We start from the raw sequence: 14,761 nt of genomic DNA, 5'->3' as shown, positions 1-14,761 counted from the left end.
CGACAGCTTCTTACGGGCGACCCCCCAAACAATATCTTCCTTTCTTACTTTTTTAGTGCCGACATATCTGTGTAAGTATGAAAACTTAGTTGTTAAATATGTAATATGTAAGACTTGTGTGGTATATGTGTAAATGCCTCACCCTTTTTTTTAGTATGCGCACAGTTTAGGACACTGAACTTCCTGTTTTTTCTGACTTTTTTCCTTTTCCTGTTTATTTTTTTTCTCATCTGATCAGTGGCTTTGGTCACTATAATTTTTAGGACATGGACTGTACGCTACAACCCTGAGTATGATGATCTTATCTTGGTACCTCCCTGTTTATTTGTCTATTCAATTTTTTATTTGCCTCTCTTCCTTTGTTTCAGGTGCAAGCTACTTAATTGTTGTTCATTAATAAGATAAATTTATACAGACTACTGGAACAGACTCGGCTGTAAATTTACTTTTGGCTTCTACTACCGGAAGCAATGATTCAAGACATGAAAACTTGTATGATCACAAACAAATCCTAAACTGAATTTTTTTTCAATAGCGTATGCCATCTTTTTTATAAATTTCAATTCTTCTGCCTCTATCTAGTTTAGCTGACTATGCAGCCCTTCGAATGGATCCTTTGCTGCATTCCTACAGTGACTATGAGGACAGTGTTTATGGTAATTTTTTACTTGTAATCTTTTTTACTGCAACTGTTCCTTGCTGTAAAAAAATTCATAGATTTTTCATTTTACCTTTTTAAATAGGTGTTGCGTGGAGCTGCCGTGAGCCTTCTCTATTTGCTTCATTGTCATATGATGGGAGGGTAAGAATAATTTTTTTCTATTCTGATCTTTTTAGTGAAGCTTCTGCTAAATCCTAGTTTTGTGCTGGTCCTAGAGCAAAATTTATTTTGTCTATAATTTTACTAAAATTGATTATATCGTGTTGCATTTTGTTGACACTCGAACAACCTTTTGCCCTACATTTTCTTTCTTGAACATTAACGAATAAAGATTTAATTCAGAGGAATATATCCCAACCACAGCACAATTTTGAAAGTTTTCCTTCATTACCGTCTTTTGATACTTGGCAAAGCATTCTAACTAATTTTGCAAGCTGCGTGTGATATTGATAGCTTGGAGATCAATTGGGGCTTCAAGTTGTGTTATATTGTTGAAATTTATTAGTAGAATTTTTACATTGTTTTCGGTAGGGGTCCTATATATATATATATATATATTTATTTATTTATTAATTACAGTTCACCTTAACTTTCGATGGGGATGGTGGGGGGTGAAACAAAATAACTTTATTGATATAAACATTGCTGTTAAAGAGCAGAAAATTTCAATATTTCATTGGCAGAAATCTGAAGCCTATATACTTGCATACAAGGTGGGTACATTAAGAGAAAAATAATTAGGTGAATATCTTTAATTAAGATGTAAAAAAATATCTCCTAATTTAGTGCTTTATTAGGATAATACTTTTTAATATTGTTATTTTCTATTATAACATTCCCCCTCAAACTAGAGCATATAAAGAAAGTTCCAGTTTGTTATAAAGATTGAAAAAAAATGAAGAAACATCTGGACTTTGGTAAATATTTTAGTTAATGTTCTTCATTTGACATTTGAGGAATGATGCTATTGTTTGACAAAACTGCATCTTTGATGAAGTAACAACTTATTCAATATTGCTTCCAATATAGATACTTAACTGATTATAACAATTAAGGATCATAGGTTGCATGACAGGAAAATCTAATCATTCTACAAGAGTTTTAGTCCACATCATTGTGCAAGTGAAGTGAGCCATGACTTAATATTCACTTTAACAACTGATCTAGCTACATTCATTTACTTATTTTTTTCAAAATAAAAAAAAAGAGATTTCCACCAATATGACACATTATTTTAAACTAGATTTTTTATCTTCAATTGATCTAGCATATTCAATGTCGAAAATGCTTTGATCCTCAAATGATTTGTTTTTGATAGATGAAAAGCATTTTCCCATGGTTTTTTTCATCTCTCTCAAAATTTTTTGAAGACTTCTCAATTTTTCAACCCTGTTTTGCAGCATGCCAACAAACTACTCTAGAAACAAAGGTGAATGAAAGTAGATGGCTTTTCCAACAACATGTCAATATCTTAAAGTATATTTATAGCTTTCATCGTTAATGGTTGAATGCAAGATTTTTTATAGAAAAGTAATAGCTAAAAAACTTCTTTAATGGATATTTATACACAAAATTACTTAAAAATTAATTGGAAACTATTGATTATAAAGAATCTAAAAATTAAAAACTGTTGTCGAAAACTTCCTATTTTGGCTGGTGGGATGATAGAGCGAGCAATTTATGGCACTTCACATGAATCCGTGCCACATTTATTTCCATATTAAGCATATAAATTTGCCGCACCTTTTTTCATATTAAGTACATGAATCTGACCTATATTTTCTCTTATTTAGCACATAAACCTGTGACTCTTTGTATTTATTATTGAGTAATTCTAATATTTTTAGCACTTCCTCTAAAATTCAATGGTAGAGATATACCATTCCAAAGCTTTTTAAGATAGTGTGGCAAAATCTTTTGGTAAATATATCAACAATTAGATTTTTCATTAGAATATATGAAGTTCAAATTAATCCATTTTTTAATTTCTTTTTTATGAAATGCCTATCGATCTTAATATTTTGGTTTGATCATATTGTACTTAGATTATGGGCAAATGCTAATGACAAACTTATTATCACAATATATCCTTATAGGTTTTTTCCATTTAATTTTTAGATTTTTCAGTATAGTTTTTCCTTAGGAGTTCACAAATTTCATGTGCGATTATTTTAAATTTAGATTCAACACTTAACCTTGAGACTACAAGTGATTTTTTGCTTCTCCATTTTACTAGATTTCATTTCAATAATGTTGAATATTTTATAGTGTTTTATAACCTTGACCATGCTTTATATCAATAAAGGATCACACATACTTAGGGTTATCATAGCCTTTGATTTGTAATGTTTAATATATCTTTTTCAGAGAGTTATTTTTTCAGAATTTGATTTTAGATATTTGAGAATTTTGTAAACCTTAAAGGTATTTTCATTTTACATTCATGGCTAACATTACTTTACATCATTCAAGGCGTCCATATGTTTTATATTTTAATGATAATTTACATCGGTCTAGACTTCCGTATGTTTTATATTTTAATGATAATTTATTTGCATTGTACAATTTTTTTTGGTAGCTCAATGACCTCTTATGTGTGATTTTTTTTAGGGAATTCAGCTATTCTCATGACATGCTTCCAATTCTTTTTTTTTTTTAGGTCCATTTACATACATAGCACACAATTTTTATGTATTTACATATCTCACATATCAACTTTCATATTTACACATATAGCACTCAAATCTTTATTATCACATAAAAAATAGCATTATTCCTTAAAACACCAATGTGGTATGTGAACATACACTTACATTTTATTGTAGAGTGTAAGGACACGGATATTGGTGAATATTTTTTGTTTTATTGAGAAACCAAGATGTGTTTCTCCCGTTGTCCTGGCAAATTTGTTAAAACTGTTCCATCTTATTTAATTTTAGTTCATATTATAATATGCATGCATTCGATAAGTAGGAATAGAGCTGTTAACAACTCGATTTCGAGCCGAGCTGGGGTAAGCTTAAAAGCTGGCTCAAAAAAGAAAAAAATTGATCCAAAATTTTGGCTCGCAGCTCGGCTTGTTTATTTTGTTCCGATCTCGCTCCGAGCCAAAATTCAAATCAATTTTCTAACACAAAATGAACTTCTAGCTAAATTCACTAAACTCACAGCCCTAAGATCACTAGGGTTGTTAGTGATCTGATTTCAAGTTGGGTTCGGGTCGAAATTGGCTTGAGAAAAATTTGATCCACAATTTTGGCTGTAGTTCTGCTCATTTATTTTAACCCGTGCCATAATTCGAACCAATTTTTAAGTGATTAACAATGTTCGATCTAAACTCAGCCCTAAGAGCTCTTCTTCGGGATTTCTCTTACACTATATAATTGTTTCTTCTGATGTGTTATAACAGGTGATTGTTGAATCAGTAAAGCCCTACCTCCAGAAAAAGTGAAATTCGTGTCCAAGGGTAGCAGCCATTGTCAGATGAATGATCTTTATTTCTTAATTTTCATTGATTGTGCTATCTTTATAATTTTCATTGATTGTGTTATCTTTATAATTAATTTTTAGGTTATCTTTATAATTTTTCAAGGTTTTGGAAATCAGGACGGGCATTGAACTCGTACACGTAGAGGTTTAAGATTCAAAGTTTGAACTAGGGTTGAATAGGATCTTCAACCGGTTGTAAGAAATTATAAATTTATGGTTTAAATGTAATACAGTAATGTTTAGATGTTAAATATGTATGTAATATCCAAAATTTATACAAATGCAGCAAAATTGATATCCGAGGAGTCAACCATATCAGTGTGCCTCCAGTTTAGCAAAGAAGCCAACACTCCAAAGGTTGTAGCGGTGCATTTTGGTAGTGCGGCAAGATTGACCGCTTGAATTATCCATAGGGAAAAGTGTTTAACAAAGTCAAAATTATATGGACTAAAATCTAAATTTTACAAATGAATAGATCAGGTTGATATCATGAACCTTAGTGCATATGGACTTATGTAGTCTTAGATGTAATGATGCCCATATCTATCTTAAACATTTGTATTGAATGCTGGAAGTGACCAAGGGTTCTTTGATGAGAATTGATACATCATGATTGAGAGAGAGAGAGAGAGAGAGAGATGCAGACATTTTATGATTTTGCACACCCTAAAAAAAATGTTGATTTCGCACCAGTTGCACTAATATATGTGTTTATCTCTCTCTCTCTCTCTGTATATATATATATATATACCACCCTAAAAAAAATGTTGATTTCTCACCTGTTTGCACTAATATTTATGTGTTTATCTCTCTCTCTCTTTCTCTCTCTCTATATATTTATATATATATTATATATATATATATATATGTATGTATGTATGTATGTATATATTAAAATAGTAATAATTTTTTATTAGCTTATTTGAATATACCATCAATATTGCTTACTTTGAGGCATAACAACTGACTACATGGATGATAATAATAGTAATAATAATTGAAAGAACATAATATAATTATCCATTTTTTATGATCAGAATATTATAAATTCAAACTTTTATAATTACACGTTTTTTTTAATTTCTCCTCCAAGTTAGCATAATCAATAGGCTCATAAGGGATAAAAAGGTCCTTCCTCCTTGGATTGTAGCCCATATCCTTAAACAACTGATTATTGCACCAAATATGAAGAGGAGTAATGCAAAAGCTTCCATAATACCGTCCCGAATATCTCTTCATGTGTTTATCCCATTCTTTTTTGTTCTTATCCATGCCTTTTTTGGTTGGCAACAAGAATCAACATCAATGAAATGTGCCAAACAGTTTGCTCTCATCTCTGAAATGTAGAGATTTGAAAAGTTCTCAAAGTATCTGATGATGGCCAGTTGTGGAATTCATGGATTTATGCTTTCTCTGCTTAATGTTAAACTATATTTTATTATAAATCATTCATTCTCTTTATTTGTTTTAAGGATAATGCATGAGTATTCTTGATCCATTGCCTACAATGTGTGAAATTAAATAAACATATATATATATATATATATATATAAACATGTTTAAATTAAAATTTTCGCATAGATCATCCGATATAGGGTTTCTTCAATCCGTAAAATGTGGGAGATCATGTATGACTAAGCTATGGTCCTGTAATTTCAAAAATGCGTATCTTGATTGGCCATTCACCGAGGAAATCGTTGCTAATGGACATCCTGGACCATGAAGCGAGTAAGGTGTTCTAAATCCTAATTCTTTCCTAGATGACCACAAGAAGGTCCTCATTGATTCAGAAAACAAATATTTTAGAGGTTTCAAACTGGGGATTTTAGTGTCGACTGCCATTCAGGACCCTTGCAGGGGTAAAATCAGTTTGAACTTGAATTTTTTCAAAATGCGTGTGTGAGATCTTGGCAACTTCCCTTGGCCTCGAAAGACTTCAGATTGATGGACTTGGGTCACAACATCAAAACAAACGTAAAACACATCTGGAGTCGGGGCTAACATCGCCTCACCGTGAATTTTCCCGGGCAGGGTCAAGCGAGAACCGGTCCTTCCATGCTCAGGGCACTTACTAAGAGGTCTGATAAGATGTCTTGGGTGACGTGAAACTGAGCATAGTCTCGTATCCATAGACAGACATCCTGCTTATGTGACATCGAAAATTGATGCCAACATGGACTGATTGTATTTTTTTGCTGCTACTTTATTTGCAAAATGTTGTGAATTCTTTTATTGTTATTGTATCGATGATTTATTCAATCATTTATATTTTGAATCTCAATTTTATTTCTCGCTCTTTTGCATGTATTGTTCCCCACTTGGATGCCCAACGATGCAATCATGAACATAATATGTAATGTAATTTTTTATTGTTTTTTTTTTATTTTGGTTTTGGAGGTTTATGTAGGAGTTCTTTTAGATGGTCTATATGTCTCTATTAGTTCTTATTACATGTGAAATCCCATGTAAAATCTTATTCTTTAGTGTTATGGCTTTTGAGGTTATTTTGGATGACTTTTTTTTTTTGCGATATGTATATGCGACACAAGAACTCTTTCTTTTTATAAGGTATGTTGTCTTCTTGTAGTGACATATTCGTTAGTTTATACTATGTTCTCTGAGACCTCATAGTTTAATAAAAATTACATTGATTACTTTTAATATTTCTTTTCGCTAACGTTGCATCATAGGATTTATACTTTGTTGTTTTAAACCTTCAAAAAAGATGAGCTCAAGGACATCTGGTATCTCTAGAGCATTGTACGACTAATGTGGTTTGCAATGTTCTTTGCTTACATCGCGACAATCACATAGCTACAGGAGACAGTTTTACAAGTGTCCGAGGAGAAGAACAAAAGTAGTTACTTCTTTAGGTGGGTTGGGTTGGAGAAGTCCACATCGATAATGATTGGGCGTGATGAGTTTCCTTGAATGACGGTTTATCTCGTGACATAAACCAATTACATTCTAAAAACAATGTTTTCATTATATCAATCATTATTTTAGTAGTCTTTTTTTATTTTGATTATTGTGTTATTTATTGTTTTGTGAGATAAATGTTTTTATTTTGTAACAATTAAATTGAATACTTGTTTTCAAGCATTGAATGTGCTAGTATGAATAGTTTTGTTAAAAACAATACTATAGTACAATATTAGAAATGTCATTTGTTCACAAAACAACTGTAGAATAATTGTTTCAAAACTTTTAAAAAAACAAACAAGCAGTCAGTTTCTTCGCAGAAGCTTCTGCGCAACTGTTCCTCCCACAGCTTTTAAATAAGTTGTAGCTGCTACAAATTGACCCATAATCAATAATATTCATTAAAATATAGCACTCAATAGAACAAAATGGAGAAAAAGGATACATGTAGTCGGTCCCGCTTGGTGGGATAAATTTTTTTTTGTTTTACTCTTCTTTTTCAGAAGGCTTTTTGTTGTTGTTGTGGGATGCTTATTGAATTTTTAATGTTATCGAATTGATAAAGGCTTATTTTTGTTGTTATGCATTTATTGTGGATTGCCAAGGCCTTAACTTATATTTTATAATAAGATTAAAAAGATGAATTTGATGATATAGGTTTTCCATAAAGTTATAATACTAATGGGTTTTTTTTACTCCTCTTTTTTGGAAGACTTGGTTTCATTCATGTGATATTCAATAAAATAATTGATGATATTCATTAATATTCTTATAATCTTTGATGGTTAGAAAGCCTTGCATATTTTTATTGCGCATCTTTGGCCTTATTTCTCAACCCAACTGAGTTAGTGTTCACTAAATTATTATCTGTAAGTGAATTAAGTTATAAGTTCAAGCCATGTTATTATTTATCACTAACCATTAAAAAAAACATAATCATCTTTAAATAATTGCTATTGTCATTACTTCTAATTAAGTCTAAATAGAGACATACATTATCCCACCTACATTAGCAACATCTTCTATTTAGGAAGAACACATTGCCTCCTATCCTCTTCACAAAGCAGCCACTAGAGCGGAATGGTTTCTAAAACACATTTTTCAAATTAGCTAAAGCATGCTAATGTTCTACATAGATCTATTCAGATAGAGGATAGAGCAACATCTTTTATTTTTCAGATAGAGCAACATCTTTTATTTAGGAAAAACACATTGCTTTATGTCTTCTCTTCACAAAGCAACCCCACTAGAGGGGAATGGTTTCTAAAACACTTTTCACAAATTAGCTAAAGCATGCTAATGTTCTACATAGACCTATTCAAATAGAGAAACATCTTTTATTTAGGAAGAACACATTGTTTCCTATCCTCTTCACAAACCCCACAAGAGGGGAATGGTTTCTAAAACACATTTCACAAATTAGCTAAAGCATGCTAATGTTCTGATAAAGCAACATCTTTTATTTAAGAAGAACACATTACTTCCCGTCCTCTTCACAAAGCAGAGAGGAATGATTTCTAAAACACATTTCGCAAATTAGCTAAAGCTTGCTAATATTCTACATAGATCTATTTAGATAGAGCACATTATCAGAAAACATGCATTGAAATTTGAACAAATGAACCAGCAGAGCAATATGATTGCCAAATGATGTTTGTTATTCGTTGTTTTAGATTGTAGACAAATTAGTAAAAATCTTTGGCCTTATTTCTCTACCCACTCGAGCTAATGTTCACTAAATTATCATCTGTAGGTGAATTAAGTTACAAGTTTCAACTACACTATTATTTATCACTAACCATTCAAAAAAAAAAAAACCATTATCATCTTTAAATAATTGATTGTTTCTGTCATCATTTCAACAACCCTCATCATACATTAGCAACATCTTTTATTTAGGAAGAACACATTGCCTCATATCCTCTTCACAAAGCAGCAACCACTAGAGAGGCGAATGGTTTCTAAAGCACATTTTGCAAATTAACTAAAGCATGCTAATGTTCTATACAGATCTATTTAGATAGAGCAACACCTTTTATTTAGGAAGAACACATTGCTTCCTTTCTTTTTCACAAAGCAATATATATATCTATTCAGATAGAGCAAAGTCCTTTATTTAGGAAGAATACATTGCTTCTTTTCTTCTTCACAAAGCAATATATAGATCTATTCAGGTAGAGCAACATCTTTTATTTAGGAAGAACTCATTGCTTCCTTTCTTCTTCACAAAGCAACCCACTTCACAAAGCAATATATAGATCTATTCAGATAGAGCAACATCTTTTATTTAGGAAGAACTCATTGCTTCCTTTCTTCTTCACACTTCCTTTCTTCCATTGCTTCCTTTCTTCTTCACAAAGTAACCCACTAGAGGGGGAATGGTTTCTAAAACACATTTTGCATATTAGCTAAAGCATGCTAATGGTTCTACATAAATCTATTTAGATAGAGCAGCGTCTTTTATTTAAGAAGAACACATTGCTTCCTTTCTTTTTTACAAAGCAATATATAGATTGATTCAAATAGAGCAACATCTTTGATTTAGAAAGAATACATTGCTTCCTTTCTTCTTCACAAAGCAATATATATAGATCTATTCAGATAGAGCAACATTTTTTTATTTAGGAAGAACTCATTGCTTCCTTTCTTCTGCACAAAGCAACCCACTAGAGGGGGAATGGTTTCTAAAACACATTTCGCAGATTAGCTAAAGCATGCTAATGGTACATAGATCTATTCATATAGAGCACATTATCAGAAAACAAATATTAAAATTTGAACAAATGAAAGTAACAGAGCAATATGATTGCCAAATGATGTTTATTCATTGTTTAGATTGTAGATTCAGACAATTATTAAAACTCTAATCAAAAGAAACTATTAGAGCACTGATGAAACACATTTCAACACAAGTGCAACTCACATTGCATGCAAACTTAGCAACATAAGTTGCAAAAAAGATTGAAAATCACTCTAAATCTCTCCAAACCTTTTTTAGCTCCGAGAAAAAAAGAAGACGAGCTTTCCTTTCAGTTAGTTCCTCATATCCAACAAGAAGAGAGCAAAGCTTTCCTTTTAGTTAGTTCCTCATATCCAACAAGAAGAGTGCAGGTTCAGACTTTGCTGCACATCCAAACTTGAATGTGCTATATTTCTGTGCTACATTTCTTATGGTCCCCAGTAAGCTTTCTTTTCCCAGACTTCTGGTGGAAATCCACCATCATCTTAGAACATTCTCTGCAATTCAAAGAGATATATAAATACATAAGAATTGTGTACTAGGTATATTGTAAATGAAATAATGGGATGAAACAACAGAAGCTCAACTTACAGAAGCTGGACCTCCGAGTACTTTGTACATAGCTCAGTAGCCCTAGTCCAGTGCTTGAATCCTTTTAAACTACACTGAGCTGTGTAGACTGCAGCAGCAGCAAGCATTGAAGGCCGAAATTTGAGCATTTCATACTCAACAAGGCATAGTTCTATGATGTAAGAAGAAAGGAGCTCAATCTAGCTCGGGTTCAAGAACCTAATGTTAGAATCCTTTCAGCAAAAACTAGAAATACAGTAGTTATTAGGAAGATTTACATACATGCCTACAAATTTTTTACTAACACCTAAACTTTAATTTTTCACTTTTTTTAAGTTAAAATGGTGGTATTTTTGATGTGATGTGAAAGATTTGGTTGGCGTAAAAATGTAAAAATGTGAAGTTCTGGTGTTAGATATCTGAATACATAGGAATTGGGTGGCATGTATGTAAAAATGCCCCTAGTAATTATTTCCTTAATTGCAGAGCCTGTACCTGTCTATCAGACTGAGCAGCCTTGAGAAATCTCCTCATGAACACATAAGGTGTTGGCACTGACATGTTGAACTGTAGAGTGTTTACCATCAAACTTTCCTGCTTGCAGTAAATGGATCAGAATCATATCAAAAAGAAAAGCGACGCATTTACACACATACCTCCTAATTCACATGTATTTACATATCTAACATCTAAACTTTTCATTTTTACATTCATACACCTTTTCATGTGTATGTGAAGAAGTGAGTGGTATGTATGTAAATCTTCCAATTGAGTAATTTCATAATTGAGAAAACTTTGATCTTTCACTACCATCTGAAGGACTTCCTCTCTCGTGTAAGCTCGGTCGGAGATGACGATAAGATCTTCAATGACCGGAACCATAATTTCCTCATACTTGCAGGCAAGAAGCATGGCTGTTACCCCAACCAGTTGAAGCTTCTTCCTTGGAATGCTTTGATTGGCTAAGAACCTATCTATGAGGTTGACCGTTAGAAACAACGTCTCTTCCATTAGTTCAAATTTGTAGTGCACCTGCGGCAGAGTTTTAATAACTTTAGTTACAGTGTTTCGGATCATTTGTATCAAACGACTGCAGCATAATTTATTTATTTATTTATTTATACCTCAATCAACCAATCAATCAGAATAGCACGCATCCTCTCATTAATGTCAAACTGATTTGACATATAATTAGCAGAGACACATCCAAGTTCCTGAAAATTTTGATCCAACTTGTTAGGTTATTGTTTTTTTCGGAAGATTGGCATAGAATCCACTAGTTTCATGTGTATTTGCATATCTAATATCTAAAATTCAATTTTTACATATTCCACCTTACCTATGCATAAAAAGGTTTGCTTCACTTTTTAAAAGTTCAAATGTCATATGGAAGATTTTTGTGGTATAAAGATAAAAAACAAAGTATAGGTGTTAGATATGGAAATACATATGAATTGGGTGGTATGTATGTAAATGACCTTTCCTTCTACTTTTTTATCTTCTCTAGCATTTACATGAATACCACACAATTCTCATATATTTACATATCTAAGACTTGAAACTTTTATATATTTATATATAGAATAAAAATATCTCTATTACTAACTTATTAAAAGTGAAACACATCTTTTCATCCATTAGTTATGACACCAAAGGGTTACAAAATGCAAATATGTTAGATACGTAAATACATAGAAATCGTGTGGCATATATATAAATTTACATTTTTTAAACCAAGCTTCGGCCAAACATGGAATGACAATAATACTAACGATTTGTGTTGCAAAATGTCTACCTCTGTTTCTCTGTAGAAAGAGTAGATATCATTCACATACTTGACAACAGCAAGAGGGTTGTTTGAATCACAAATATCAATCTCCTCAAGTTTGGCATCTAGATCCTCCATTTCAATTTCCTTCATTCCACAATCAAATTTGAAACCACTAATTTTAACACAAATCATCAATTTTAACTTAAAAAAAAATATCCAGAATGAAGGACATTTACCATCTCTTCAGTCTCGTCCACCATTGGCAAAGGTTCATTTGTAAGAAATGTAAGGTCCGCTTCCTCATCAATGGCATCGCCTGTTTCTGCAAAACATGTATCCTGGACCAGTTGGCTTTTCCCGTGAGCTTCACTGACAATAGGTTTGACTCTAGTGTCGACATTCTGAGGAGGAGTTAAGGAGTGTAGAAGAAGGTGAGATCAAAGAATGAAAATTTTGCTTGCTTTTTAAGTTCAATTTCCTTTACAACCTGAAAGCAATCTTCTGAATTTTGAGCTAACGAAGCAGCAAACCTCCTAAAGACCCATTTCCATAATTCAGCCTAAAAGAGTAAAGTTGTGAAAAAAAAGGAGGAAAAAAAGAGGAAACGTTGCTTCTGACCTTGTAATTGGTCTTCGACCAACAAAACTATTTGTGTTCTTCTCATCACTGAAAGCAAAATAAGTTGTTGTAAATTTATCAAAGAATGAAAAACAATAAATAATTAAGAAATATGGGGTTTAGTTTCTAAAGTGAACAGAAGAATAGGAGCATTACTCTGCGGTTACTTTTTTGAAGATCTTAGAGGGATAAGGAACGTTGCAGACAGAGAGATTATTGATATCTCTCAGCACTCTCCTATTTTCCTTATTCTCCATCTCTCTGCCATACTTCACTCCCACCATCCGAAAACCTTTTAAAGAAACCAAAATCAGGGATCCATCAAATAAATAGGAAGAATTCATGAGTTCCTGTACTGATTCACTGAACAAAGACTGAAGGAAAGTGCATTTCTTCTAAGAACCTTGGGAGTTCTCCGAGCTCCTCGCAACATGATCCTTCTCCATCCCTTTATTCCTGCACTAAGAAGAGCGACAAGATCTTGAAGCCCAGATTGTGATCGAAACCTGAGATGCAGTCAGTTGATCGACACCTGAGATGCAGTCAGCGCAAGTATCCAATGCGAGCCGGAGAGAGCTAAAGGAAGCCGACCATGAAGCGAAGCTCTCTCCTCCCTTCCTCGTGTGATCGAAACCTGAGATGCAGTCAGCGCAAGAATCCAATGCGAGCCGGAGAGAGCTAAAGGAAGACGACCATGAAGCGAAGCTCTCTCCTCCCTTCCTCGTCTTTCTCTGCCCTCCCCGATCTAGATCAAATGGCAAGAGCGGTCCTTATTTTAAAGGTAGATTTACATATCCTACGCCAAAACTTCAACTTTTACATATTTGCCACAACACTTGCGCACGAAAAGGTATGTTTCTCTCCTTGAAAATTAAAAATGGTACTGTTTTTAATGTGGTGTCACTGATGTGAAAGATTTGAATGGTACGAATGTAAAAAATGAATTTTTAAGTGTTTGATATGCAAATACAGAATGGGCATGTATGTAAATGCCCCTATTTTAAAACCGGGTTCATGTCGTTGTGGTGGAGTAGGGCTTTTGTTTTGTTTTTTTTTTAAATCCCAACGGTCACTAAATTGTTACCGTTGGATGGCAGCAGATGGAAAGAGGAGAGGGGGGCGTGAGTCGGACGACGGTGGCAACGGCTAGTCACGTGTTTCAAAATTTTCAACGGGCCTTCGAATTTGGGGCATTCCCAAGAGATATTTATTATATAAAGCTTCAGTGCTTTCCTGAACATGAAGATTATATGCTGCAAATGGCAAATCTTGGAAGCTTTTGATTCATGAAATTTATGACCATGATAATTTGAAATCAAAAGAAGTAATGAGGGTTCATGAGGATGTTAGGTAACCTTGCAGAAATAGCTTTATTTATTTATGGGAATTTACATACATACCCTCAATTCTTTTATATCACATAAAACATGTCATTATTTTAACTTTTAGGAGTAAAGTACATGTTTTTATGTTTAGGTAAAACAATATTTATGTAAAAAATATAATTTAGCTGCTAGATATGTTAATACATGGGAATTGAGTAGTATGGATTGCTGCATCTTGGATTGATAGAGATGCTATGAAGGTTTTTTTTTTTGGCTTTATAAATTATGAGTTGGCAATTAGATGTAAAGTGTATGTTTGTTGCCAGGTGCTTGTGACTTATTTCTAGATAGTAGGAGTTTGAAGTGAACAAGAAATTGTGTAGAATTGGAGATCAACCACAATATAATGGAGCAACTTTCTTGGGCCTTCTTTTTATTTTTTAAGACTTCTTTGGCGTGGTTGTAGGTTGTCATCATTCTCATTTTCAAACAAAAATCACCGGCTTCTAACAACCTAGAATTATGTCTTTCTCAACAAATCAACATATTTAAATCTTGATCATCACCTTTTCTCATTGACTTGCACACCTATTACCTAATAATCACATGAGCCACATCTTTCATCTCTCTCTCTCTCTCTCTCTCTCTCTCTCTCTCTCTTTCTC

At 32.9% G+C, this 14,761-nt stretch overlaps 2 protein-coding genes across 7 annotated transcripts in view; one reads left to right on the top strand and one right to left on the bottom strand.

Moving 5' to 3' along the window:
- LOC110025747 (WD repeat-containing protein DWA2) overlaps nt 1-4,728 on the top strand; it is a gene marked incomplete at its 5' end in the record, with an annotated part of 23,991 nt that extends 19,263 nt beyond the window's left edge. The window contains 6 exon segments of one of the 6 annotated variants that reach the window (XR_002294149.1): nt 264-309; nt 416-492; nt 583-656; nt 744-802; nt 4,071-4,345; nt 4,437-4,728. Coding sequence is in view for 5 of the 6 variants with exons in the window: in XM_020726385.1 (XP_020582044.1) it covers nt 264-309; nt 416-492; nt 583-656; nt 744-802; nt 4,071-4,112 (298 nt within the window). 6 annotated transcript variants of the gene reach the window in all.
- A 5,153-nt stretch (nt 4,729-9,881) lies between these two features.
- LOC110025718 (G2/mitotic-specific cyclin-2-like) lies at nt 9,882-13,723 on the bottom strand. The gene is given in 13 exon segments (XM_020726344.1): nt 9,882-10,238; nt 10,240-10,309; nt 10,404-10,582; nt 10,878-10,976; nt 11,193-11,414; nt 11,507-11,596; nt 12,178-12,297; nt 12,390-12,554; nt 12,641-12,686; nt 12,772-12,819; nt 12,928-13,063; nt 13,175-13,277; nt 13,406-13,723. Coding segments are annotated over 12 exon segments (1,305 nt in total). The 5' UTR covers nt 13,218-13,277; nt 13,406-13,723; the 3' UTR covers nt 9,882-10,151.
- Between the last annotated feature and the right edge of the window lie 1,038 nt (nt 13,724-14,761).

This window comes from Phalaenopsis equestris, unplaced genomic scaffold (assembly GCF_001263595.1).
Source record: "Phalaenopsis equestris unplaced genomic scaffold, ASM126359v1 Scaffold000326, whole genome shotgun sequence".
Taxonomy (NCBI): Eukaryota; Viridiplantae; Streptophyta; class Magnoliopsida; order Asparagales; family Orchidaceae; genus Phalaenopsis; species Phalaenopsis equestris.
This window is presented reverse-complemented; position numbering and strand designations above follow the sequence as displayed.